We start from the raw sequence: 25183 nt of genomic DNA, 5'->3' as shown, positions 1-25183 counted from the left end.
GGTAGAAGCAGGCGCTGTGGCCAAGGACATGTCCAGCGGGGGTGTTTGCAGGGTCCTGGGGGCCCAGGTGGTGGCAGGCTCCCGAAGCAAGTTGATGAGGCGGATCCAGCGGTTGAACAGGAAGCCCACCTCATGATCGGGGGCGTCTAGTTCCAGGTAGTAGCAGCGGCCAGTGACCAGGCGCAGTTTCAGGCGCCAGGAGGACAGATCATGGACGTATAGGTGCACAAGGTCTAGTGGGATCATCCTGGGGAGGCAGAGACAGCCAGCTAGAGCTGGAGGTGGGGGAGGGTGTGGCAGGGATGGGGGCAGGAAGGCACCTGGTCAGAACGAGGCCGGAGGCGTTCTTGCCCTCTGCGGGCTGAGCAATCAGCAGGATGTCGGGCAGCATCAGGCCTGGCAGGGAGGCAGCCACGCCCATGGTCAGCCGGTTGGCTCTGTGATGCACGAACACGGGGCCCCCACGATTTGTTACCTGGGGTGGCCAGGGAGAGGGGCTGGAACCGATACTTTCCCCAACACGCCTCTAGCACCCTCTGCCTGAGCCCCCTTCCAGCCTACTCCCCGACCCTCTTAAACCCCCACCAATGGTCTCAACCCTCCTTCCCCCTCAGCCCACAGAGCACAGGGAGTAGGGGACCTGGACAAAGTTACTCTCGAACATGGGCAGCGGGCGGAGGGGCAGGTACTCGCCCTTCTGGAGGGTCTTCTGCAGCTCCCCCAGAATAGGGACCCACTTTTGAGGGGTCTGGTGCTGCTGGGGATGCCGGATGTTCCAAAGCCGGTTCATGATGCCTGCAGAGCATTGGGTGAGGTATGAATTAGGGATCTGAGACCCAGGACCCAGCACACCCCTGTTCCACCCTGGCCCACTGGCCTCAGCCCCTTAGGCTTCACGGGTGGTGGGAGCTCAGTGGTTACAGAGAGTGGAGCTTCCCCAGGGCTGTGGCCATGGCCCTGCTGGGGTGGACAGCACTAAGCTGGGGGAGGAGCCTTTGGTGGAGGGCTTTGTGACCTCAACAGACACACAGGGGACTCTTCCTGGGAACTCTTCAGGAGCCCTGTCCTCCAGGGGTATGACCTGGAGTCTCCAGGGTGGGGATGGGTGAATCAAAACCCCAGACCCAGGGTGGGGTCCAGACCCATTGCACCCTCCAGAGCTAAACCTGTGACAAAACAGGGCCCCTTGGGGGTGGGTGTCTGGCTGCTATAAGGGGACCATTAACCAAAGGAGTGAGAGGCCTACCCGCTCTGCCCCTGGCCTGCTCTAGTCCCTGTGTAAGACCCAAACTCACACTGAGCCTCAGTTTCCTCATGTCTAACAGTGGGTGAGCCACGTCAATAGTCCCTGTCACCAAGCTGTACAGAGTGGGATGCCAGCCAGCTTTGGAATGAGTCCAACCAGACTACCATCAGTTTCATCCCCTTAGCTGTGTGACTGCGAGGAATGCACCCCACAAACCTCCATTTCCCTCACCTACCAGGTGGGGCATGTTCAAGGGTCCAGGGGGACCATCTAAGAGCCCACAGGCAGAGCACAGCCCAGGGCTACGGCTCAACCAATGGTCTTCATTATTTAGATTTTTTTTTTGGGGGGGTGGGAAGGTAAGACTGGCATTCCATCATTCTAAAAATAGTGTTTATTATTATTTTAAAATGTGTCATGCAAAATACAGTCATGGTAGAAATTCTGGAAAATACAGACAAGAGCAAACAATGAAAGTCACCCGCATCCCATCCCTCACTTCCACCTAGCCAGCCACTGTCAACACTCGGTGTATTTCCCTCTAGCATTTTTTAAAATCCGTAGATAAAGAGAAATGCAAAACCCTCAGTGGTTCTGCATCCTGCTGTTTCAGGCCACAGGGCATCTTTGGGTGTCTCAGCAGCCCGGTCTGAAGCCTCCTGTGGGCCAGGAGACACTCCATGCTGTGGGTGCCGTGCTCTAGTTAAACATCTCCCCACGGCTGGGCATCTAAATTATTTCCAACTTGTCATAGGAAGCAATGCCAAAATGAACAGCCGCCAGCCTGCAGCTCTGCCCCATGTAGGTCCTGTCAGTCACAGGGTGACCTTCTGGAACCTTCCATTAAATATTTATTGAACACCTTGAAGTGCTGGGCGCCAGACAAGGCCCAGACCCATGTTTCCTTTGAGTTCTCTGAGTAGCTGACCAGTCTCCCCTCCCCTGCTCTGCCCACTCAGGACCTCCGCCTCCCCCTGCACCAGGGACCCCAGCATCCAGGCCCCCAACCCTCTAAGAATCCACCTCTAAGTGCATAGGTATGACAAGTTTAATCCCCATTGTCTCACAAAGGTTTCCTCACATTTTTGTATAAAAACCCAGGCTTCCTTCCCCCCCTCCCCCCCCATAACATAAAAAGTAATTGTTTAATAAATAATATACACTCCTGCCCAGGCCCAGAGGGGCCGACGCCAGGAAGACACGGTGGAAAGATTTCTTAGAGATCCAAGTATCCAGGATCCTGGTTCCCTTCTCCTTAGTCCACCTGCCTCCCACCCCCGACTCCTTAAATAAATAAGTATAAATAAGGCACACATGCCCCCCACCAAGTCTCCTGGAGGGACTGTATCTAACTATGGTGGGTAATGACAGGGGTCATCCCTGCCCTCACACCCTAAGTACTGAAATAAATAAATAAATAAGATGTGGCTTTTAAGGACGATGGTGGCTTTAGGTCCCAGGTCATAGCCGAGTCTTCAGCAGCAGCAGCCCCCGAACGGCCCAGTCCAGAGTCAGATGCAACCCCCCTAGGATGGCGTGAGCCGCCCTGACGCCTCCCCAGGCTGAGGCAGGTGGGGCTAGGGGAGGCGCTGGTGGGTCTGGGGCTGACTGGGGCAGGGCCAGGCGGGACATCTGTCAGGAGGGGACAGAGGTGAGAAAAAGGTAAGGAATGTGGTGGAGGTCTGGGGAAAGGGGATATTTAGGGCATATTTGCAGTCTCTGGTGTGTGAGATGAGGGGTTAGGGAAGGAAGATCTCCAGGAACTAAAAAATTGAGACTGATGTCAAAAGGTTGTCATCTTAAGGTCGGCCTCCAGGACCCGTTTTGAGGGCTGGGAGTGAGGTCTGTAAAGTTGGGGCTGGGCTCCTGATGCTTTCTAGTGAGGGCTGGGGCCTCTTGGGGTAGTCAGGGCTGGAATTTTGGAGCTAGGTCTCTAGGGTCTGTGCACTCAAGTCTGGGGTCAGGCCCAGGATCTCAGGGCTATAGTTTCAGATGTATTGTCTCTAGGACCATCATTCTAAAAACAAGGTTTATTATTTTTAGGGACTCATTATTCGGGACTCATGGGTGGGCTGGGGTCTCAAATCTGGGATCTCAGAGCTAGGAGCTAGAATTAAAGGTCTGAGGTCTTAGGAGTCAGGTTCAGGAACTGGGACCCAAAGTCTTCCAGTCTCTTTGGGGCTTCGGAGGTCAGGTCTCATGGTCTTACACAATCAAGATCTGAGACTGGGATATTTTTGACCATGGAAGAGAGATCTGGGGTCCCAGGCTCAGGGTCTGGGGTCTCAGTACTTGAAATCTGGTCTCCAGGCTGGTTGGATTGGGGTTGCTCAGGGTTAGGAGCTCTGGCTGGGACTTTGAGGGTCACTGCCTTGGGACTAGGGTGTCCAAGTCTGGGGGTAAGGATTCAGATTCTCAAGTCTCCCCCAATCCTGGGGACCTTGGGTCTTGGGGTTCTCTGAGTACGAGGTCTAACTTCAGGTCAAAACCACAGGCTCTGAAGTCTCAGTCTCAGGGTCTGGGACCCTGGGGACATGACGGGGCTCAGGGTCTTGGGGTGAGAGTTTGGGGCTTGGGGGAAGTATTTTGGGGTCTGGGGTCTCAAGGCCACAGGACACTGTGTGTCTCAGGGTCAGGGTCTCAGAGCAGAGATCAGGTTTGGGGTCTGGGTTTCTAGGGTCAGCCTGGGATCCTGGTATCTCAGGATTCAAGGTCTTGGGCTATAGGTTCTAGGGATCTCAAGGATCGGGGTGGGTGGTGTAAAATCTGGGAGCTAAGGCATACCAGGAGCTGCAGCCGTCGCAGGAGCCGGTCCAGCCGAGCCTGCAAAGCACCCAGCTCGGGTTCCAAGGTCTTCAAGGAAGGGCCACCAGCCCTGCGCAGCCACTGCACGTGCCGCAGGTAGGAGAGCAGATCAGCTCGAAGCCTAGTCAGCACGCCTGGCAGCTGGAAAGCAGGCTGGGGCATCAGGACACAGCTGGTACATGCCTGTGCAGCCCCCAAACCCCTGACCCCCAAACCCCAGTTCTTACCTGCAGCGCTCCCAGTGCCCCTGCACTCATGGCCAAGGTGGGCAGGGACTCCAGGTTGTGGTCTCCTTCTGCAGGGAATTTGTCTCTCTGGTGGGAAAGAGGCTTTGAGCAGCTTCCTATTCCCCACCTCTGGTCCCAAACTCTCGTCCCCGCCATGCTGGGTGCCTAGAAGCTCTCCAGGTGGCATGCTGGAAGACACACACCCCCGCCCCCAGCAAGACTCTCATATCTGTCACTGCTCCAGCCCATTCCCTCCAGGCTCCTACCAGCTGTGCGGCCAGCTGCCGAGTGTCCGCCAGGAGGGAGCGTGTCAGGAGCACCGCACTGTCCAGGTCTGCTCGAGGGTCTGGGGGAACTCGAGGGGGACCAGGAGGTGGCCCAGGGGCAACAGCTCTATCTAACCGGAGGCTCAGCACCACCAGGACCAGGTGGCAAACACCTGAAGGCAGGAGGGCACAGAAGGCTCAAGCTGGACCCCGGGTCCGAGGGGAAGGCTGGGCTCCGCACTCCCGGTTCTCGCAAGGAGGGGCTGAGGTCGTGAGTCTCTGGGTGGAGCGCCCGGGGGCAGTTCGCAGGGCCCAGGCGGGCTTCCCTCTCCCTCCCCGACTCTGGCTGCCCCGCCCGTCGGAGCAGACGCGGCCCGGGGCGGGTAGACGGGCCGGGCGTCTCCCGTCCGCCCCCGGACGCCGGAATCTGGGCCCCGGGGCGGGGCATGAGGGGGAGGCACAGGCCAGAACCTGCCCCCTCCCCGGCCCGGGAGCCCAGCGGGCTGGGAGCAGGGGAAGGAGCCAGGGGCTCGCGCTGAGACCCGGACGCACCGACCCCTTCCTCGGGAGGGCTCCGAGGTCCCCAGCTAGGCCCGCCAGAGTGGGCGCAGAAGTCTGGGCCGCAGCGCCGGGCGGGACTCGGGCGCACCTGGGCGGCGAGGTACAGAGCGGTGCGCACAGCCAGAGACGGGCGCTCGGGGCGCGGGGGCTCCGGCCGCGCGCTCGCCGGCTGCCCATCCCCCAGCTGCCCCGCCCACTCCCGCGATCGCCAGCCAATCAGCGCCCCCCGGCCCGCTGCGCTCCCTTATCACACCCCCAGCCCGCCCCCTGGTCCCCTCTGGCCGAGGTCCATCCTCCCGCCCCTTCCCGGCCGGCGGTCTGTCCGTGCGTCTGTCCTGCAGCCGAGTCTGTCTCTCCGAGCTTCTTTCCACACTTCTGTCTGTCTCTGTTCCCCTGCCTGGGACCCGTGCTCCCAGGATTACTCTCATGTTCTAGGACTCTCTGCCTCAGTTTCCCTCGCTGAGCCTCTGTCGGGGTCCCCGGGCTCTTTGGGATCACCTCCCAGCATCTGTCCCTCTGTCCCTGTCTGGCCTGTCCCTCTCTGCTGTCTGATTTGCCCTTTCATCTGTCTCTCTGCTCATCTCTCCTCTTGGCTCCTACTTTCTCTGAATATTCTTTTTCTCCGTCTCTGACTCTCTCTCTCCTCTGTCCTCTGTCCCTCCCTCGCCGGTGGTGCCTCCCTCCCTCCCTGTCCCCTCATCCCATGAACTGGAACCAACTTACAGTTCATGTCCCCACAGGCCAGGGGTTCCCCAAGGCAGGGGGCAGGGAGCCCGGGGCCTTTAACCCTTCCCTGTCCGCTGCCGGGGGAGCCCCGGGGGTCAGCTGGGCTGCGGCCTGGGGTGGGGAGGCATGTGCGTGTGAGCAGCAGGGGCCGCGGCAGTGAGGGAGTGTGTGCGCCTGGGGGGTTATATAGGGGGCCGGGGCGGGCGGGCGGGGGGCAGGCGGCTGGGGAGGGCGGCCTGACACATCCTGACTCACCCTCCCTCCTGCCTTTTCCATTCAGACGAGCCGGCTGCCTAGCAGGGCTCACACCGCCTTGCTCGGAGGAGGGCACGGAAGAAAAAGTTGGAAAAGTTGAAAAGTGAAGGGGGGGGTGGTCGGAGAGGGGCTGGTGAGGTCATTGGCGTCCCCTCCCTCCACCTCCACCGCCAGGGCAGACACATGTGGCTCAAGAGCTGGGGCCCGCTGTGGGTGGGGGTCTGGCTGGACCAGGAAGGGTAGGAGAGGCAAGCCACAGGCCTGGGGAGATGGAGCTGAGGAAAGTCAGGGACGGGGAGAGAGAGATGGGGGACCAGGACAGAGATGGAGACAGAGGAGAGAGACATACCGGGAGATGGAGAGGTCAGGGCGGGAATGGAGGCTGGCGGGAGCAGACTGGGAAACTGTGATGCAGCAGACACCAGGAATGAGGGGACACCAGGAACGAGCGCCCAGAGCCTGAGGGAATCATCCATGAGGCAGAGGAGAGTGTGAAAGGCAAGACAACTGCAGGGACCCTCAGTCCTCTGTCCCTGTTCCCAGAGAGCCCAGGGGAAAGAGGACCAGACAGGAGGCGGCTGCAGGAGAGAGAGTGCGGGACACTGGGCAGGCAGCGACCCAGAGCCAAGGAGACAGAGAGTAGAAGAGGGTGTGGAGATGGGGGACTCAGCAAGGGGACATGACAAAGGCAGGGAGACACTGGTCTAGAAAAGACCAGAGACGGAGCCAGGTGTGGTGCAGAGGCGGGCTCTCTGTGCCTCAGTTTCTTCCTGTGTGAAGCAGGGGTAAGGAGGTCACCTCCACCCTTGAGCACACAGAGATAATGTGAGCTCATCCACCCACATAAAGCACAAAGTAGCACTGGACCAATGTCAACCTCCGCTACTGCCATTGCTCCATTTCACTAACAGTCCAGAGAGACAGACATGAGCCCAACAGACAGTGGTGAGTGGGTGAAAGGGAGCGAGGGGGACAGGGACACCCTAGAGCAGGGCCAAGGTGCTGGAGAACTGAAGGATGTCACACAGAGATGGGGACAAGACAGGTGTCCAGGCAGGAGAGGGACACACAGCCTGGGGAACATAGCAATGCAGTTGGTGACACCAGAGAAATGGGGTGGGGGGGCAGGGTGGCCCAGGATTCACGACCCCAAAAGGGAGAGACAGAGACGTCAACCCAGATTCCCCGGAGTCTCCTCCCCAGAATGGAGTTGGCAAGGAAAGATGGGGTCCGACTGAGCACAGGGGTAAGGACTTCCCAACATCTCTGCAGACCCCCATGCTGGCCCCAGACTACGCTGCACTGCGGGGAGGACTTGGGGCTTGGATGAAAGCTGAGGCTCCCCTCCCCATCCACCCCACGGGGGGACTGCTCAGGTCTCTCAGGAGATGAGGTCACAGCCCCCCACAGTGGGACATGACCTCATCTCCTCAGGTGAGTTTTTTCTCTGCCTTTCTAGGTCTGTCATGGCCACCCCTTCAACGGCCCCCCAGGGGCCCTGCCCAGCCCTGGCTCCCACTGGGACCCGCGCCTCTGACCATTGGGTCTCCGCCCCTCAGGGGGCCTGTTTCCGGCTGAGTCAGCGTGGGGGGCCCAAAGCTGCGTCAGTGAGGGGAGAGCTGACGTAGCCCCCCCCCCAGACCGGCAGGGCCAGCCAAGGTGACTCAGGCCACCAGCCTGGGGGATGGACTGGCCTGAGGGGATGGGGGACTGGGCCTGGGGCCAGCCCTGGAGCAACACAAGGGATCTGGGAATGCCAGCCCTTCCACCCACGGGGATCCAGGAATCACACCCCAGCCCCCTCTTCTCAGACACAGGGGTCCAGACCCCCAGCCTCCTCCCTCAGACCCAGTCCAAGCCCTAAACCCTTGTTTGAAGATAGGTGGAGGGATATTTGGGGCCCTTCTGCACTCTGTGGAGAAGGTCACAAATCTGGGTCAAATGAGGGGTCCCCGGCTGGCATCAGTTTCTAGTCCTGCCTTGGTCCTCACCCTTGGGGGTGTAGCATCAGACTTGACCCCCTCAAGGTATCTGCAGGAGGGTGGCCTTGTGCTTGGGACTTCCTGGGGCAGGGTGGGGACACCTTGGGCTACTTCTATGGAAACAGTAGCAAGAGACCAGACTGACTTAGAGGCAGCCTGGGGAACCCCAAGAATGACAAATGACAAAGCAAGTACAAATAGAGATGGGGCCTCCAAGGCCAGAGTAAGACCCAGACACAGGAAGAGATGGGTGCCGGGGAGACCAGCGTGGCGGGGTCTGGAACAGACTGGGGAGCAGGCAGAGAAGCCCCCAGGTGCTCACAGACTTGGGGGAGGTGCCTCTGCTCTGTGGGGTGGGCTGGGGGTCCTTGCTGTGCTGGCCCTGGGTGAGGTCCCGCTGGCTGCGTGTGATGACTGCAGCTCCCAGGCTGTGTGTGTCTGTCTGTCCCTGGGGGGTCCTGTCTGGCCTCTGGGGGTGACGGGGCAGGCCAGCCACAGAGGCAGCCCAAACCTGTCATTAGCGGTGAGGGCCGTGACAACTGGGCCCCCCAGTCCAAGCCGCGGTCCAGGGCCAGTCAGCCCCGCCCCCCACCCCCTCCTTGATCCCTGAGGAATCCCGGGAATTGGGAAGTGGGTCCAGATGGTGTTGACACAGGAAATGGTCAGCAGCTGCCAGGCCTCAGCCCCACAACCCCTCTGACCCCCACCCCCGGCCCCCTGCCGAGCCCCTCTGACCTGTGTCATCTCTGACGGAGGCAGCAAGGGCCCACTCAGCACCCAGGAGGATGTTTACAGGAGACATGGGTATGACAAGGAGTCAGCCCCGCGGCTTTTTGGGAAATGGGATCTGGAGTTGGACCCCTCCACCCTCTGACCAGGAGTCCAGGCCCCAGCCCTCCTCCCTCTGACCAGGACTCCAGGTCCAGCCCTCCTCCCTCTGACCAGGACTCCAGGCCCCAGCCCTCCTCCTCCTGACTGGGAGTCCAGGGCCCAGCCCTCCTCCCTCTGACCAGGGGTCCAGACCCTAGCCTTCCTCCCTCAGACCCAGGAGTCCAGGTCCCAGCCCTCCTCCGTCTAACCAAGAGTACAAACCCTAGCCCTCCTCCCTTTGTCTAGGAGTGCAGACCCCTGCCCTATTTCCTCAGACCCAGGAGTTTGGACCCCGGACCTCCTCCATCCCGCTGACCAGAACTCCAGACCCCAGCCCTCCTCCTCAGATCCAGGAGCTCTGGGCCAAAGCCAGAACACCAGAAGTCACTGAGGTTCCCTCCGCACTGTGCTGAGTGGTCACGGAGACAGGATAGACTAGGGGTCATGGTCCCTACCAAGTCCCTAATCTGGCTTCCCCTCGTGGGAAACCTGGCCCCTTGACAATCATTGTGGACAGGAAAAACAGCAATGGCACTTGAGAGTCTCCAGTGGACATTCTCCTTTTACAGGTGGGGAAACCGAGTCTCAGGTGGACATGGGCCCCTTGCTCTTGAGGCACCCAACAGCCGCTGAGCCCCTCAAGCCCCCATGTCTTCAGGGCCTGGATAGCCCCATGCCTGGCCACAGGTTCCTAGAGAAGGCCAGCTCTGGCTGGAGCTGGAGAGCCCTCTAGGGTCCTCCCGGCTAGGGCTCCAGCCTCCAGTGTCTCAGGCTGGGTCCAGTCTCCTGGTTGCTGCGGAAACCTTCCCTAACAATGGGGCTCAGTGAGACCCTCCTCCCCTGTGCCCGTGGCCCCTCCCTCTGGTTGCTAAGGGGACAGACTCCCTAGCCACGAGGTTTCCTGAGCCTGGGCCACCAGAGGCTGCCTTCCCCGGCAAGGTCAGGGAGGAAGGGTTCCACAGCGAGGAGGCCTCGGACCCTCCCTTCCGTACTGGGTGGGCTGATGAGAGGGAGGTAGCCAGCCCTAGGCGCCTGCCCGCCTTCCCCTTCCCTCTGGAGTTCCTAAGGGGCTTCTCTAAGGTCCAGAGGTGCCCACACACCGGCCTCTGCCTCCTGGGTGCCAATGGAGTCCCTCTTGCCCAGACATGACAAGGCCAGTGGACTCTCCCTGCCAAGCCCTGGCTGAGGGGACTCCCTAGCAACAGAACTCAGAACCCTGGGCTTGGGGCAGCAGGGCGGGGCTGGCCGTTGCTTGGTGATGACCTTCCAGGCCATTCCCCACAGAGGCCCCAGGGCTCTGGGAGGTAACATGGTGGGCTCAGGGATCCCAGCGTTGGGCCTTTTCCTGCTGATGCAGGGCTCAGTAGGTGAGGGGGCTCATGAGGCGGTCAGGGGCTGAGGAGCCGGCCACCCTGGCCTCCATACAGGCCCCCGACACCACCCTTTTCTCTCACAGATGGGAATGGAATCCAGGGATTCTTCTATCCATGGAGTGAGCCGGAACTGAAATCCTGACACCCCAAGGGAGAGGGAGTCCAAATTAGAGCTTGGGGTCTAAAAGGGCGGAGGCTGGGGTCCAGACTCCTTGGGCTGAGGGAGGAGGGCACCTGGACCCTGGGTCTCAGGGAGGAAGGCCTGGACCCTGGGTCTGGAGGAGGAGGCTGGGCCCTGGTCCTGTACCCCAACACTGGGCAGACAGTGCCCATCCTGGCTGGGCCCTGTCTAGCCTGAGGCCAGCTTTCTGAGCTTGTGCCTGGTATGGTTCCCCAGGCTGTGAGGGAGATGTGTGGGATAGGGAGAGCTGTGGAGGTCAGGCGGCCATCGAAAACCCCAACCTCTGTCTGCGCCTTCGATGCTGCTACCGAGATGGTGTCTGCTACCACCAGCGTCCGGATGGTGAGTGGCCAGGAGGAGGGTGCTGGGACATGGGGCTGGTGGTGGAGCCCAGAGACATCAACCTCCCTGTTTTATGCAGAGAACATGCGCAGGAAGCACATGTGGGCACTGGGCTGGACCTGTGGTGGCCTGCTCTTCCTGATCCTTGTCATCTGCCTGTTCTGGTGAGTAGGTGGGGCTCAGGTGGACACCTGCCCCTCAAAGCACAGGCTGGTGGCCAGACTGAGCACGTCCCCTCCTCTCCAGGTGGGCCAAGCGCCGGGACATGCTGCACCTCCCACCGTTTCTGAAGGGCAAATGCGACCTGTCGAGGACAGTTTCGCTGCTGTCCAAGGACCGAGCATCAAACGAGAAGAAGTCATCTGCAGGCAGCATGCAAACCCCTGGGGAGGGCGGGGAGACAGAAGGGGAAGCGACGGAAGGGGGCGAGGAAACAGAGGAGGGGGGAGACTAGGGGCCTCCCCAGGGGACCCTTCAATATAGATATGGCATATAGGTGTGTGTCTCATTTCTGGGGGCTGCGGGAACAGGTGACTCAGTGTGAACCTGGGGTAGGGTGCATGTGCTTGAGGGAGACTGAGGGTCAGACCTGAGACTGGGTGCCGTGAGCAGAGGGGTGTGCTGAAGGGGGTCTGGAGTGACAGTATTCTGGGGAAGTGGGGCAGATCTGAGCTTAGTGGCCCTAGGCTGAGGGGGCACAGGCGTAGGGGGCTGCAGTGGACCTGAGGTGGAGCTGGGATGAGTGGGGGCTTCGGGCCACCCAAGCAGGACGTGGGGTAGGACGCACACAGCCATGGAAATATGTCCTCAGCTGTCCTGCTGTAGTAGAGGGACTGGCCAGTGCTCCCTCCAGCCCTGTGTGCTGCTTGCCCCCATGGCTGAGCTGGGCATGGCTTTCCCCAGTGGACAGCTTTGGCTCCCAGGCTCCCCACTGGCTGGTGAAAATTCCTGTAGAAGTGTGCGGCCGTGGGAGACTCCTGCACAGCTGGCCTGACCCCTAGCCGGGTTCCAGGCCTGTACCGTCTGCCTTGCGTGTTTCACCCAGTACACAGCTGGAAAACCCAAGGTGCCTGTGTCTGCTTCTGAGAGGACCCAGGCCGCCTTGGGGTGCCAGGCGGAGGCAAGGGTCTGGGCTTGAGGTCCTTTCCTTCACCGTTGCCCTCTGATGCCTTTGAGCTTCCCGATTCTCAGGGGCTTCCATCCCACTCCAGCACAGTCCCTCTCCCAAACAGGCAAGTGGTATTGTAAGGTAGAGCTGTTTATCCAAGTGAGGACACTGGGGGACAGATGGGTGTACTGGTGGTCGGCCGGTGGAGGGGCAGCTGCACTTCTCAGTCAGGTCCTGACTGGTGAGGTCATCTGTAGGAGGGAAGGTGGGGTTAGTGACTGCTCAAGATTGCCTCCTCTCCATCCCAATGTCCTGGGCCCCCCACCAGTGGCAGGGGTGGACGCAGGGAGCCAGCCCCTCACACACTGGCGCACATTCTTACTCATTTGTGTCTCCCTTCCTGCATCCCTCCCATCTGCAGCAGACCCCAGGGTGTGCATGCATGTGCGACTATGTGTGCCTTCAGCTCACTGGAATTCATAGGACCAGGGAGAGGCAGAGGAGAGTGATAGAGGTGCAGAGACCAGAAAAGGACCTGGAGACAGAAGCAGAGGTGAAGAAAGCAGAGATAGAGGGGGGGGAAATAACGGCGGGAGGGTGGCTCTGCCCTTCTCATTTTGGCCTCAGAGGGATAGGGGTGCTATAGAGGTAGAGCATGTCCTTTGTCAAAATTCAAGTTTGGGCTGGAGATGCGATGGCGTGGCACACACCTATGATCCCAGCAACTGGGGAGGCTGGGGCAGAGCGATGGCATGTTCAAGGCCAGCAACTTAGAGAGACCCTGTCTCATAACCAAAAAAATAAAAAGGGCTGGGGATGTAGCTCAGTGGCACAGTATTCCTGGGCTCAATCCTCAGTACTAGGGCAAGGGGACCCCCAAACAAACAACTCTCCATGTGCTGGCTGCACCTCACCCTCCCAGGGAAGGAGGAGCCCTTGTTTGAATGCCTCCCTTTCCTCCTGAGAGGGGCCTGGCTCAGGCAGCAAGGTCTAAGGCTCTGGTGGGCAGTTCCAGCAGTGCAGATCCACTGGCTGGGGTGGCCTTGTGGGCAATGTCAAGGACTTTCAAAGCTCATTTTAACTATAGACAGTTAGTTTTGCATGATATGCCAAATTTTGCAGTGGCTCATGTTTCCCCTACTTACACATATAGTTGTTCCTCCTTTTAGATTTTATTTTTCGGTGCTAGGGATTGAACCCAGGGTCTTATGCCTGTTAGACAAGCATTTGACTACATGCCCCAGCCTTTTGATTTTCTTAAAATTTGAGACAGGGTCTCACTAAGTTGCACAGACTGGCCTTGAGCTTGTGATCCTCCTGCTTCAGCCTCCTGAGTAGCTGGGGTTGCAGGTGCGCACCACTGTACTGTGCCTGGCTCTAGCCTTCCTTTTTCCCTTTCCTTTTTTTTTTTTGACAGTTTTTTTTTTTTAAATATGTGTGTGTGTGTGTGTGTGTGTGTGTGTGTGTGTATGAGAGAGAGAGAGAGAGAGAGAGAGAGAGAAGTTGTAGGTATTTATTTTTATGCGGTGCTGAGGATTGAACCCAGAACCTCACACGTGTGAGGCAAGTGCTCTACCACTGAGCCACAATCCCAGCCCTAATCACAGATTATTTAGGTAAGAGTGTGGGCTCTCTTGAGTGAGAAGCAAGGCTTTTGGCTCTATTCTTTCTCAAACTAGTTTACTCATTTGAACTCAGAGCATAGGATATGGTGAATGACCATTTTCTCAATTCTCACAAATAGTTTATAACTAGTATCAATCTGGATGCATGAGAAAAATTAACTCATCAGAGAGAATCTCTCTGGGTTCACATCTTTTATGGGACTCCCATGTGGAACATGTAGTCACTCATCCACCCATCAGCAAACCCATCCACTCATTCATCCATCCACCACCCATCAGCTCAAACCATCCACCCACACACCCATTCACCCATCTACCCATCCAGCTAAACCACTCATCCACTCATTCATCTACCCACCCACATCTGCCCACTAAACAACCAATCCATACACCCATCCATCAACCAACTCATGCATTCACCCATCTACTTATTGACCCACCTACCTACCCAGCCCCAACATTTACAGGGTTCAGACTTTTTGCCTGGCAATGTTAGGAACAGAGACACCAAGACCCAGGCCTTACCCTTAAAGAGTCCCTGGCAGTGGGAGAGACAGTGCCAACACACAAAGCACAGTCATCCAAGCAGAACTGGAAACTCAGACAAAGGGAAGACTCCGAGGAGGGCAGAGAAGGGGGGCTGGCGCTTAAAGGATGAGCTAGGAGTTTTCTGGGTAGAGGGAAGACAGCAAGGACACTCCCCATATAGAGGGGATGCACAGAGGTCACTTGGTGAGGGAGAGCCTGGCTGTGGGCTGAGGAATATTATAACTGCAGAGAAGGCAAGAAAATGGCCTGGGCTTAACCAGAGGGCAAGAGGGATCCACGGCAGGTCCTGGAGCAGAGGCCGACAGGCAAGCTGGTGTGTTTAGGAAAGGGCATACAGTAGTAATTCTTCCTCATCCGTGTGGGATATGTTCTGACATTCCAGGGATGCCTGAGGCCAGGCATAGTACCGAACCTTACATAAGGTAGAAGGTAAAGGAGAAAGGGGAGGGAACAAGGGCGGTTCCACTCCTCCTGCCTCCGTTGGTCCTTCTCATAGGACTACTTGTCAGGAAAATCCGAGCTCCTCCACCTGTGTGTCGTAAGATCTTGGGCAAAGGTGGCAGCTTTACTGACCTCAGTTTACCCCCTGTAGAAGGGGGATAATAACAATAATCTCAGGCACCCAATCCCCTGAGAGGATTAAATGGGGTCGGCTTGAGGGTGGTATTTCCGAGTGCTGCCTAACCTTGACCACCCCACCTCCGGACTCATGTCCAGTTGCGGGGATCATTCGTGCGCGCCCAGTCTGCACCTACGCCGGCGGTCTCCGAGTCTCCGTCCCTCTGGCTTCTGTCACCCTGCCTCAGTCCCCTCCAGTCTCCGACTCCTGCGGTTCCTGTCTCCCTCGCCCCTCGCGGTCGCCATCTCTCCTGATCTGTTTCCACCTCCACGTCTCCGCCGGACTCCGCTCACCTGGGGCTCACTCGTTGCCAGTGCCTGCCGCCCCCGGCCCGGCCTCGAGCGTGGCGAGCTGCAAGCGCACGCGGCGGGCGCCGGCGGCGGGAGGCCCGGGCGCGCGGGCGGCTCGGCGCGCTCCGAGGGAGCCAGGCGCTGCGCGCGGGCCGGCAGCGGGCGCCGACCAGCGGCGGGACAGCTTGCGCGCCAGGCGGGCGAGTGCCGAGGGCCGCAGGCCGTAGTCGCGCTCGAGCTCCTGGCGCGAGATCTCGATGTTGCCGGTGTACCAGAGGATCCAGCCGAGCAGGCTCAGGAAGACGAGCAGCGCGCCCGAGTAGATGAGTAGGTCGCCGAAGTCGCGGCCGCGCACCTGCAGTTGCGCGAATACGCCGGTCAACAGCGCCGCCATGCCCGCCACGTCCAGCGCCACGGCCAGCAGCAGCGCCATGCGGCAGCGGCCCAGGCCGGCCGCAGGGGCGGGCGCCGTTGCGGCTCCTGTCACCGGCGGGGCCCCCGGCGAGGCGCACGCCGCCGGCACCGCCGCCATGGCCTTGCCCTGCTAGCCGCGCGCTCTGGGAGAGAGCGATCCGGGGTGCGGCCGCCCGGGGCGGGGTCTGGGGCCCGAGCCAGGTGTACCCGGGGCCCGCTGGGTCACCTGAGCTGAGCCGGGCGCGGCGGCCCGGGCCTGACTGAGGGCCTGTGCAGCCCGACCCTCAGGGGCCTGTGCTTTTGCGGATATGGCTGGTCATACGTCAGGGAGCGCCAGGCAAATTCCTGGTGGAACTTCAGGGTGCCACGATGGAGGCAGCAGGGCGTTGTTCTCTTCAGTGCCCACATCCCCATGGTGGACACTGCCGGGGTCAGAAACAAGAGCAGTTAAGGCCCCCAGACTCCAAGGAGCTCTGGGATGCAGAAAATGAACGTCCATAAGGGAGGAAACGGGAGGCTTCCTCTCACTTTCCTTTGTTGGCGCTGGGGATCAAACCCTCAGGCCTCATGCATGCTAGCACACACTGAGCCACACCGCGGAGTCCCTTTGTCTAGACTTCCCCAGGCGCAAAGATGGAACTCCCTCACTGGAGGGACTGATATCCATCAGACCTAGAGCGTGCTAATGGACATAGCAGGACAAGCCCGAAGGTCAGGGCTTATTACCGGTGAAGGATGAAGCCAAGGGCACAGATGTGGACCTGACAGGGTCCCCGCCCTCAAGGAGCTCCCAGAGAAACCGAGTCAAGGTGGCACGGACACTTTCACTCCTGGTGTCCTTAGTAGGTGTCTCCTAAGGGGCTCCCCCAAGGCCAGGCCTAGCTAGGGAAGCTGAGGACACACATCAGGCAGGGCTCCTGCTCCCCAGCCTGACTCAGTCCAAGGGAAACGCGCTTCCAGGGAGCCAATGCGGGTAACCAGGGCGGAGGCATTGAGGCACAAGCAAGAGCCTAGGCGAACCGCTCTGGAATACTAAAGGGAACCAGACAGTCACAGGTAAAGCTCCCTTCCTTCAAACAAACTAGTCCTTAGAGGAAATTCACTCTCCCCTGGGGTGGCAGTCTGAGAGACAGTTATGTCTAGGTTCTCCCCAAACTCCAGGTAGCAATTTTAGATTTCAAGAAGATTGAGGTACAATTGCTGAGAGGGACTAAAGGATTAACCGAAGGCTTCCGAACGTTGCCGAATGGAAACCGAGTGTTTCTAAAAAGATCGGAACCATGCTTGGGTGACTGGGGTAAAGCAGCTGGCTGACCCTTCAGACATTCCGAAAATGCCCGAGCGAGGCTCAGTGTCCCCATCGGGAATAGTCAAGGTCCTACGAAGAAGAGCGGAAGAATCCGAAGACGCCAGGGTTATGTTTAAATCACACACTCTTTCAAATTCACAAGAGTTTATTTATTGCCCACTATGTGCCGCACACAGTGCCAAGCGCTGGGTGAGCAATACTGGACAGATGTCTTTGAGAAATAGGCCTCGAGGTTTCTCGAATTGGATCCACTCGGAATCCACCGTAGAGTTCCGAAAATTTCCGAGCGACCACGGAACCGAGGCTTTCCACGGTCGAGAACACGTCTCCTCCTCTTTAGCCGAGGATTTCCGAAGGCTCCCGAGAGGTACGCGACTGTTGGCGGAAATAGCCGAAAGCCCCGGAGCCACCTCGGAGGCGGGGCCGAAAGCAGGGAGGAAGCGGAGGCCAGCGACTTCAGGTACGCGCTCGGAGGGGAAGCGGAAATGCGTATGCGGTATTAAAGGCGTGGCTCCGCCCCAAGCGTGCCTCTTTCCGTCTCCGGTCGTCGTAGCAAGAGGAGGTTAGCGTGCGCTCTCCTTCCCGCCCCCCCCCCCCCCCCGGCGCGGCCGCCATTTCTCGCTCGCCGCTGGGTGTGAGCTGCCCGGCCTGGCCCCTCTTTGCACCTGGGGTCTTTGGCGGTCCCCACGCCTGTCGCCCGTAGTTGTGGAGTCACGTTCTTCCCCTCCCCGGTCCCTACAGTCGCGTCCTCCGCGTTCGGTCCGCCTCCTTGGGTCATCAGCCCCGCCCGACGGAGGCGTCTGCCTGCCCCGTGGGCACGTGGGTCAGGGTCCCTGTGCCGACGAGGCGCGGTGCGCCAGCGCCGGCCTGCTGCTCGGGCTGACGCCTCGCTCGTGCCCGCTTTCTCCGCAGCCTGCACCATGTCCGCGCACCTGCAGTGGATGGTCGTGCGGAACTGCTCCAGCTTCCTGATCAAGAGGAATAAGCAGACATACAGCACCGTGAGTGGGCCGGGGCGGCTGGCCACCGCGGGAGGCTTGGGGGCGCCGCCTCCGCGTGTCTCTGGCGGCACTGACATTCCCTGCACCTTTCCCAGGAGCCCAATAACCTGAAGGCCCGCAACTCCTTCCGCTACAACGGGCTGATTCACCGCAAGACTGTGGGCGTGGAGCCCGCGGCCGATGGCAAAGGAGTAGTGGTGGTCATGAAGCGCAGATCCGGTGAGCGTCGTCGGATAGGGGCCCCTTCCCGGGCTGGAACTAGGGTGCTTCCCTCGGGCCAGCGGACGGGTTCTGCCGGGAAATGGAGCATGCCTGGAAGCCCCTTCCCTCTGCCCCATCTTAGCTGGCTAGGTCACATCTTGTTTCTTTACCTGTAAAGAGAAACTAACAGAACCCGAGCTTCAGAGGGTTGTTGAGACGGTTCAGTTGCTGGGTTGTGCAGTTGTGTGACATTTTCAGATGTCCTCAAGACAATTCAGGTGGGGTGATGTCTTGGTCTCACTGATGTGAAAATTGAGACAAATAAGGAACTGTCTCTTCTTTCCCTGTAGAGATGATACGCTGGGTCCAAGTAGCAGTTTGACATCTACCCCAGAGTTCTGCTGGCTGAGCTAAAGAGAAGGGGTCCTGAAGAGCCCACCCTGCTAAACTGTGCTCTCAGGCAGATAGGCTTGTTTTGTTTTGTTTTCCCCAGAGTACTTGTGGGAGGTCAAGGGAGGCAGGGATCTGCTGTGGGATACCCACCTCCACCTGGGGTTTTTAAGATAATGAGTTTTCCTTGGGTTCTCAGTGGGACTGGCTTCTGTTCTGGTTCAATGCCTGGTGACCTCAGTGACTCCTACCCATCCTGGAGGGAGATAGTGTCTCTTCTCAGGAGCATCACAGCCCAAGGAGTCACTAGTTAGTTGATTTCCCTAGTGGACTTAAGAGTTCTCCTGAGGACCATTCTGGAGCCATACATCCTAAGAACTTTTGATTCCTCTCTTGAATTGTTGAACACATGAGTGCCTTTTGGGGGCTAAAAATCCTCATGGTGACAGCCTGGTGTCTTGGGGAAGCTGTTTATGTCCCAGTTTCAGGAGCATCATTCTGGCTAGGCTTGTTAGTTCTAACTATGTCCTGATGGATGGCTGCTTCATGATACAAGAAAAGGACATTTTCACAAGAACGGTATTGGAAGAGCATGGAAGAATTTTGAAGATCTTTTTGATGCCAGATAACGAAGCCCAGGCTTGCTTTGCGTTTGACTTTTCTTGGCATCTGGGTCCTACCATGCTGAACACTCTTGCTCCTTCAAGATTGTTCCAGCCTGCATAGCCTGGGTCCTGGAACACTGGAATATTGTGGTTATGGGGTCTAGCTTAGGAACAGTTAGCTCTGCTACATGGGGCCTTGAGAGTCCTTATCCTGTTGCCTCTGTATTTTAGACCACTGTGAAGATGGGTTCGGTATACTTTCCCTGAGGGCCCTTGGCCTGAGTGTCTCCTGGATAGGCAGGCTGTCTGCTGGCCTGGTCCAGGAGGCTGGGGGGATGGCTGGGCAGTAGTTTGCTCAGACTCACAGCCAAGGGTGCTTTGACTCTTGGGGTGAGATTGTACCCTCTTACCCGGGAGGCACGCTAGGGCCTAGGCAGTTGAACTGACCCACAGACTCCCTCACCAGGCCAGCGAAAGCCAGCTACTAATTATGTCCGGACCACCATCAATAAGAATGCGCGGGCCACCCTCAGCAGCATCAGGCACATGATTCGCAAGAACAAGTACCGCCCGGACCTGCGTATGGTGAGTGTTCAGAGGGCCTCTGGGTAAGGGGGGGGGAGGCATGGGCTGGGAAGGTCAGGGACCTTTCCTTTGAGCTACACCCCAGCGACACCCGCCCCCCCCCACCACGTGGACCTTCGAGGCAGGCATTTGGGGTGACCGGAGCCTGTTAGCTGAACCCCACTCTGCCCTTGCCCTCAGGCTGCCATCCGCAGAGCCAGTGCCATCCTGCGCAGCCAGAAGCCTGTGATGGTGAAGAGGAAGCGGACGCGCCCCACTAAGAGCTCTTGAGCCTCAAACCTTCTAAAGCAATAAAGACGCAGCTGACTTTCTTTGGCGCTCTGTGTTGTCACTCAGGCAGCTTCACTAAATCTCTTGAGTGTCCAAGTGTTTTTCTGAGGGGATAATCCGCGCCTGGACATGCAGGAAGTGGGCAGGCAACTGTTTCCAGAAAAGGCTTGCTTGTCTCTTATCTACACACTCCTTTCTGAAATGCTTAAAGAATCCCAGCTGGAGCCCAGTGGGGCTGAGGTTTCTTCCAGCCTGGAATGGTAGCAGCCAAGGAGCTGTGGGTCCTGATGGTGCTCTCAGCCCAAATCTAAATCCTTGGTATCACAGTAGGGTTTGGGACCCTGGAACCTGGTGGCCCACAGGAGTGAAGTCCTCTGATGAGAGAGTCCTGCATGTCCTGGGCCTGAGCTGCAGGGGGCTACCTCATGTGGCCAGTAGGCTACATGAGGTAGGGGGGGCCTACCCAGTAGGGGGGCCAGCAGCCAGCCTCATAAATACCACATCTCTTCTGGTCCCAACCCCAAATGGGAGGCTCTTTGTCAGGTCTCAGCTTAGTGTCTCCTTTGAAGGGATCTTCACTGAGTATGTAGTTTCTCCTGGGTTCCCCAGCTCTTTGTGTTTGCTTCCTAGTGTTACAACCTGTGACATCGGGACCTCTGTGCACACTGAACATGGGCAGCCAGAGTCCTGCCACTGACTGGGCTGTTCCAGCTCTGCTTCCTTGCCAGAATGAAGTGGGTTAATGAATCCAAAGAGCTGAGGACAGGGGCTGTAGGTAGTTAAGTGCTTAGTAATTATCAATGGTCTGTATACTAGAACATGTACTTTGAGAAGCAGAACCTTGTTTCCACTTTTGATTATGTCCAGGTGTGTCTACCCAGTGACACAGCTCAGCAGTATAGCAGAATACTGTAATATTACGTCTGAGTGGCTGCCCAGCCTGCCGAGTCGTTATACTGCATGTTGCCAACACAGGAAAACAAAATTCAAAGTACAGTTTGTACTGAGTGCATGCCACTTGTACCATCTTAAAGTCAAAAAGATCAAAAGTTGACTCCTTGAAGTCAGGGATCATTTGCACACAGACACAAGTTTACATAGGTGCTTGTGTACCCCCAGTCACCTTGTGAGGCAGGTGTCAGCCCCACAGTACCAATGGAGTAGGTCTAAATGGGGAAAATGTTACCCATGTTGATCTTGCCATGCTTCCTGTGTGCCAGTCATGAGCCAAGAATCTAACATCCCAGATCCCTGGCCACAGACAAAGGGGGTCCTTGGGCTGTGATGTGCCTTTGAGGGCTGCAGTCCTGACTATCCACCTCCAGAGCTCAACCCAACTTCTACTTCAGCCTTACCCAGTTCAAAAACCCTGCTGGATTCTCAACAACCCTTCTGTCTTCCTGGACCCTTGCTGCCACACCCTGCCTTTTCCCACTCAGATCTCTAATCCAGATCAAGAGGAATGTTGTCTGAGTTGGGTGGCTTAAACTTGCTTAAACCTCCCATCCTTCCCGCCTGTGGAGGCCCACCTCTTGGCTTACCTCACCTCTGACACTGGTCTGTGCATGTGGCTCACTGGCTCATTCTGCCACATGACCTTCTAGTGAGGCCTCTCCACACCAATGAAACTTGAAAGCCCTCCCCAGACCCTTGCTTCAGTTCAGCATTAAGGTGCAGTCAGTGTTACTTGTCTACCTGTGTGCTGGTGAGTAGGACCCAGCAAAGGTTCTGCCAGCCTTCTGACCCTGGCTGAGGCAGAACTGCCCAAGTGCATGCATGAAAAGATGGCAAATGTGTGTGGTTTTTAGCCAAGTTTTTTTTTTTTTTTTTTTTTTCCATACCTGAGATGGAATTTGAGCACACATCCCCAGTCCTTTTTATTTTTTGAGACAGGGTCTCACTAAATTGCTTAGTGTCTCCTTATCTAGACACTCCTTTCTGAAATGCTTAAAGAATCCTAACTGGCTGGATTTGAACTCTTACCTTCCTGCCTCAGCCTCCTGAGCTGCTGGGATTACAGGCATGCAGCATCACACCCAGCTCCAAGATTTTTTTCTCAACAATTTTTCAACTGAGAATTAAAGTAAGATTTACCCTTTTATTTTTTGTTAATTAATTTTTGGTACCAGGGATTGAACCCAGGGTTACTTAATCACTGAGCCATCCCAGAGCTTCATTTTTTGAGACAGGGTCTTGCCAAGTTGCTGAGACTGACTCAACCTGCAATCTTCCTTCCTCAATTTCCCCAGCCACTGGGATTATAAGCATGTGCCACCATGCCCAGCTCTCTCACTTATTTTGATACAGAGTCTAGTTTGCTGAGGCTGGCTTTGAATTTGGGAATCTTCCTTGGGCCTTTCAAGTTGCTGGGATTGCCACCATGCCTAGCCCAAATTCACCTTTTTATGATGCACAATTCAGTAATTTTTAGTCTATTCATAATAAAGTTGTGTGGTCACAACCACTAATTCCAGAACATTTTCATCATCGCAAATAGGACTCCACATATTTTTTTTTTATTTTTTAATATATATTTTTTAGTATTTGGCGGACACAACTTCTTCGTATGTGGTGCTGAGGATCGAACGCGGACCGCACGCACTCCAGGTGGGTGTGCTACCGCTTGAGCCACATCCCCAGCCCTAGGACTCCACATTTTGAAACATCATTCCCATCCTCCACCTCCCTCCAGCTTTGGCAACTGCCAGTTGCCGTGTGCGGGCAGCAGACATCTTGTATGAATGGGTTGAGCACAGTGTGACCTGTGGTGCCTTGGCGTCCTCTGCTAGCCCAGTGCTTTGCTCCTGTGTGGAGGCCGCCTCACTTTGCACTCTGTGCTCATCTTGTTGACATGTGGTTCACAGTATGTCTCCCCATTTGCCTGGAAACAGAGGAGAGCGAATGCCTCGCCTTTCTTCTTGCCTGCCCCTGCCCCCCCCAGCACCCAGCACAATTCCTGGCACAGGGATGGTGCTCAGCCAGCAAATGTGTAGGTCCATGTCCCCAGTACTCCTACTGGGGACAGTTCCGGTTTTTGCTACTGTATTTCAGAGTACTCCCAGTGGACTCCCACAGGACACACTTCATTCTCCCAGCAATATTGTGTCACCCATCAATACAGAGGCTTGCCAACCAGGGATGCTCCACCAAGCCTTGGCATCCAGCGTTCTGACTGGGCCCGTGTGGAGCGCCCACGTGAAAGCCCCGTAGGCATGGCTCAAGGCCTCAGTAAGACACTTGCCTTACAAGATATTCCAAGGGCTCAAGAGTTATACCTCCCAGGAACCAGTCATGGGCCAGAGTTCCTGAGATGGGCTTGCTTCGAAATGTGCAGGGTTAGAGTAACCCAGATCTACTGAGTTAACCTGCTCTTGACCCAGACTCTCTTACAACAAAATGACAGATTTGTCTTAGGGACTATGTGTAGCATACTGGTTAAGGAGATTCAGCTACAGGTCCCAACCTCTCAGGAGGCTAAGGCAGGAGGATAGCAAGTTCAAGGTTAGCCTTGGCAACTTAGTGAGATTGTATCTCAAAATGAAAAATCAAAAGGTTGGAGATATAACTCATTGGTAGAACTCCCTGGGTTAAATTTCCAGTACTGGGGGAGGGGAAGAGGAATGCATACCTTCAACAAGGTTTTACCATCTCACTGTTTCAGTTAGAGCACATGAGGTTTTCTATTGTTCCACCATTTTGTCAACTCTTGGTATTATCAGATTTTATAATTGTTGGTAATTTCTTTTTTTTTTTTTTTTTTTTTTTTTTAAGAGAGAGAGAATTTTAATATTTATTTTTTAGTTTTCAGTGGACACAACATCTTTGTTTGTATGTGGTGCTGAGGATCAAACCCGGGCCTCAAGCATGCCAGGCGAGCATGCTACCACTTGAGCCACATCCCCAGCCCAATTGTTGGTAATTTCATGGGAGTATAGTGGTATCAATTTTGGTTAACATTTTTCATTTTTTCCAATCAGTAATGATGTTGAATAGCTTTTTATGTGTTTAGTAGCCATTTGCATTTCCTCTTTTGTGAAGTGCTCACTTAAGTCTTTTTGCTGACTTTTCCATTGTATTGTCCTGTCCTTATTGATTTGTAGAAACTCTTTTTTTTTTTTTTTTTAAAGAAAGAGTGAGAGAGAGTGAGAGGGAGAGAGAGAATTTTAATATTTATTTTTTAGTACTTGGCAGACACAACATCTTTGTCTGTATGTGGTGCTGAGGATCGAACCCGGGCCGCACGCATGCCAGGTGAGCGTGCTACCGCTTGAGCCACATCCCCAGCCCCTGTAGAAACTCTTTATATTAATTTTGGATGAGTCTTGGGTTGTATATTTCCAGATGTCTTTTATCATGCTGACTTGTTTTACCAGCTTTTTGTTCGTTTTTAAGTATTGGGGGTTGACCCCAGTGATGCTTTAATACTGAGCGACATCCCCAGCCCCTTTTATTGAGACAGGGTCTCCCTAAGTTGCTGAGGCTGGTTGCAAATTTGCAGTCCACCTGCCTTAGCACTCCCAAGTCTACAGGAGTGCACCACCAAGCCTGGATAGTTTTTTTTTTTTTTTTTTTTTTTAATATTTATTTTTAGGTATAGATAGACACAACACAATGCCTTTTTTTTTTTTTTTTTTTTGGTGCTGGGGATTGAACCCAGGGACTTGTGCATGCTAGGCAAGCACTCTAGCAACTGAGCCATATCCTCAGCCCCTAAAAGAAAATTCACCGAGGTCTACTTTACACAAAGTAAAACATATTATTTTAAAAATAGAGAGAGCTGGGCTTTGTGGTACATGCCTATAATTCCAGCTACTCAGGAGGCTAAGACAGAAGGATCCCAAGTTGGAGGTTAGACTCTCAACTTGTGAGACTGTCTCAAAAAATAAAGACTGGGGATGTATCTCAGTGGTAAAGTGCCCCTGCCTTCAATCCCTAGTACCAAAATAAATAGGGCAGAGGACATAACTCAGTGTAAGAGCATCCCTGAGTTCAATCCCCAGTAATGCAAAAAACAAAAAAACCTTAAATATATAGTGTGATGTCTTGACACATTTATGCACTCATGTGACCACCACTGCCAACTAGAATATGCCTATCACCCCCAAAATGTTCTCATAGCTGAACATTTGATTCACCTGATTCCAGAAAACCAATGTCCTGCTTTCAGTTATTAATTTTCATATAAATGGAATCAAGTATTCTTTCACTTTTTTTATATGCCTTAGCTCAGCTTATATATTTTTGACATTCATGTGTTTTGGGGTCTCAGCTGAGCAGTCCATTGTATGAATTCACCAGGTTCTTTGCTCATTCATGTGTTGATGAAACATTTGGGTTGTTTCCAGTTTTGCCTGTTACAAATAAAGCTTCTAGAAAATTCATG

The 25183-nt window shown here is 55.9% G+C and overlaps 4 protein-coding genes across 4 annotated transcripts; 2 read left to right on the top strand and 2 right to left on the bottom strand.

Annotated features, from left to right (window-relative positions):
- Window positions 1-2707: 2707 nt before the first annotated feature.
- Window positions 2708-5835, bottom strand: Il11 (interleukin 11). The gene is made up of 5 exons (XM_076839456.1): window positions 5829-5835; window positions 4545-4717; window positions 4279-4365; window positions 4031-4192; window positions 2708-2878 (listed from the first exon to the last, which is right to left on the bottom strand). Exons 1-5 carry the CDS (start codon window positions 5833-5835, stop codon window positions 2708-2710), a joined length of 600 nt encoding a protein of 199 aa, XP_076695571.1.
- Window positions 5836-10247: 4412 nt separating this feature from the next.
- On the top strand, window positions 10248-11288 carry Tmem190 (transmembrane protein 190). Its single transcript, XM_076839226.1, has 5 exons — window positions 10248-10305; window positions 10395-10430; window positions 10709-10834; window positions 10914-10998; window positions 11081-11288. The coding sequence occupies exons 1-5, from the start codon at window positions 10248-10250 to the stop codon at window positions 11286-11288; spliced, it is 513 nt and encodes a 170-aa protein (XP_076695341.1).
- Window positions 11289-12076: 788 nt separating this feature from the next.
- On the bottom strand, window positions 12077-15623 carry Tmem238 (transmembrane protein 238). The gene is made up of 2 exons (XM_076839069.1): window positions 15029-15623; window positions 12077-12193 (listed from the first exon to the last, which is right to left on the bottom strand). The coding sequence occupies exon 1, from the start codon at window positions 15555-15557 to the stop codon at window positions 15036-15038; it is 522 nt and encodes a 173-aa protein (XP_076695184.1). The 5' UTR covers window positions 15558-15623; the 3' UTR covers window positions 12077-12193; window positions 15029-15035.
- A 1599-nt stretch (window positions 15624-17222) lies between these two features.
- On the top strand, window positions 17223-19841 carry Rpl28 (ribosomal protein L28). The gene is made up of 5 exons (XM_076839068.2): window positions 17223-17310; window positions 17661-17749; window positions 17845-17968; window positions 19412-19530; window positions 19711-19841. Exons 2-5 carry the CDS (start codon window positions 17669-17671, stop codon window positions 19798-19800), a joined length of 414 nt encoding a protein of 137 aa, XP_076695183.1. The 5' UTR covers window positions 17223-17310; window positions 17661-17668; the 3' UTR covers window positions 19801-19841.
- Window positions 19842-25183: the final 5342 nt, after the last annotated feature.

The sequence above is a fragment of the Callospermophilus lateralis genome, chromosome 18 (assembly GCF_048772815.1).
Source record: "Callospermophilus lateralis isolate mCalLat2 chromosome 18, mCalLat2.hap1, whole genome shotgun sequence".
In the NCBI taxonomy this organism is placed as follows: Eukaryota; Metazoa; Chordata; class Mammalia; order Rodentia; family Sciuridae; genus Callospermophilus; species Callospermophilus lateralis.
The sequence above is the reverse complement of the archived record's forward strand: the minus strand, read 5'-3'. Positions and strand labels throughout refer to the sequence as shown.

Excerpts from the sequence above, each read along its gene's own strand:
- Il11 (XM_076839456.1), bottom strand. Across the intron at positions 4,366-4,544 it reads GGCAGCTGGCCGCACAGCTG|AGAGACAAATTCCCTGCAGA; the intron begins GTAGGAGCCTGG and ends CTTTCCCACCAG. Across the intron at positions 4,193-4,278 it reads GGGCACTGGGAGCGCTGCAG|CTGCCAGGCGTGCTGACTAG; the intron begins GTAAGAACTGGG and ends CCTGCTTTCCAG.
- Tmem190 (XM_076839226.1), top strand. The coding sequence starts at position 10,248 with ATGGTGGGCTCAGGGATCCCAGCGTTGGGCCTTTTCCTGCTGATGCAG. Across the intron at positions 10,306-10,394 it reads GCTGATGCAGGGCTCAGTAG|ATGGGAATGGAATCCAGGGA; the intron begins GTGAGGGGGCTC and ends TTTCTCTCACAG. Across the intron at positions 10,999-11,080 it reads CTTGTCATCTGCCTGTTCTG|GTGGGCCAAGCGCCGGGACA; the intron begins GTGAGTAGGTGG and ends CCTCCTCTCCAG.
- Tmem238 (XM_076839069.1), bottom strand. The coding sequence starts at position 15,557 with ATGGCGGCGGTGCCGGCGGCGTGCGCCTCGCCGGGGGCCCCGCCGGTG.
- Rpl28 (XM_076839068.2), top strand. The coding sequence starts at position 17,669 with ATGTCCGCGCACCTGCAGTGGATGGTCGTGCGGAACTGCTCCAGCTTC. Across the intron at positions 17,750-17,844 it reads ATAAGCAGACATACAGCACC|GAGCCCAATAACCTGAAGGC; the intron begins GTGAGTGGGCCG and ends CACCTTTCCCAG. Across the intron at positions 17,969-19,411 it reads GGTCATGAAGCGCAGATCCG|GCCAGCGAAAGCCAGCTACT; the intron begins GTGAGCGTCGTC and ends CTCCCTCACCAG.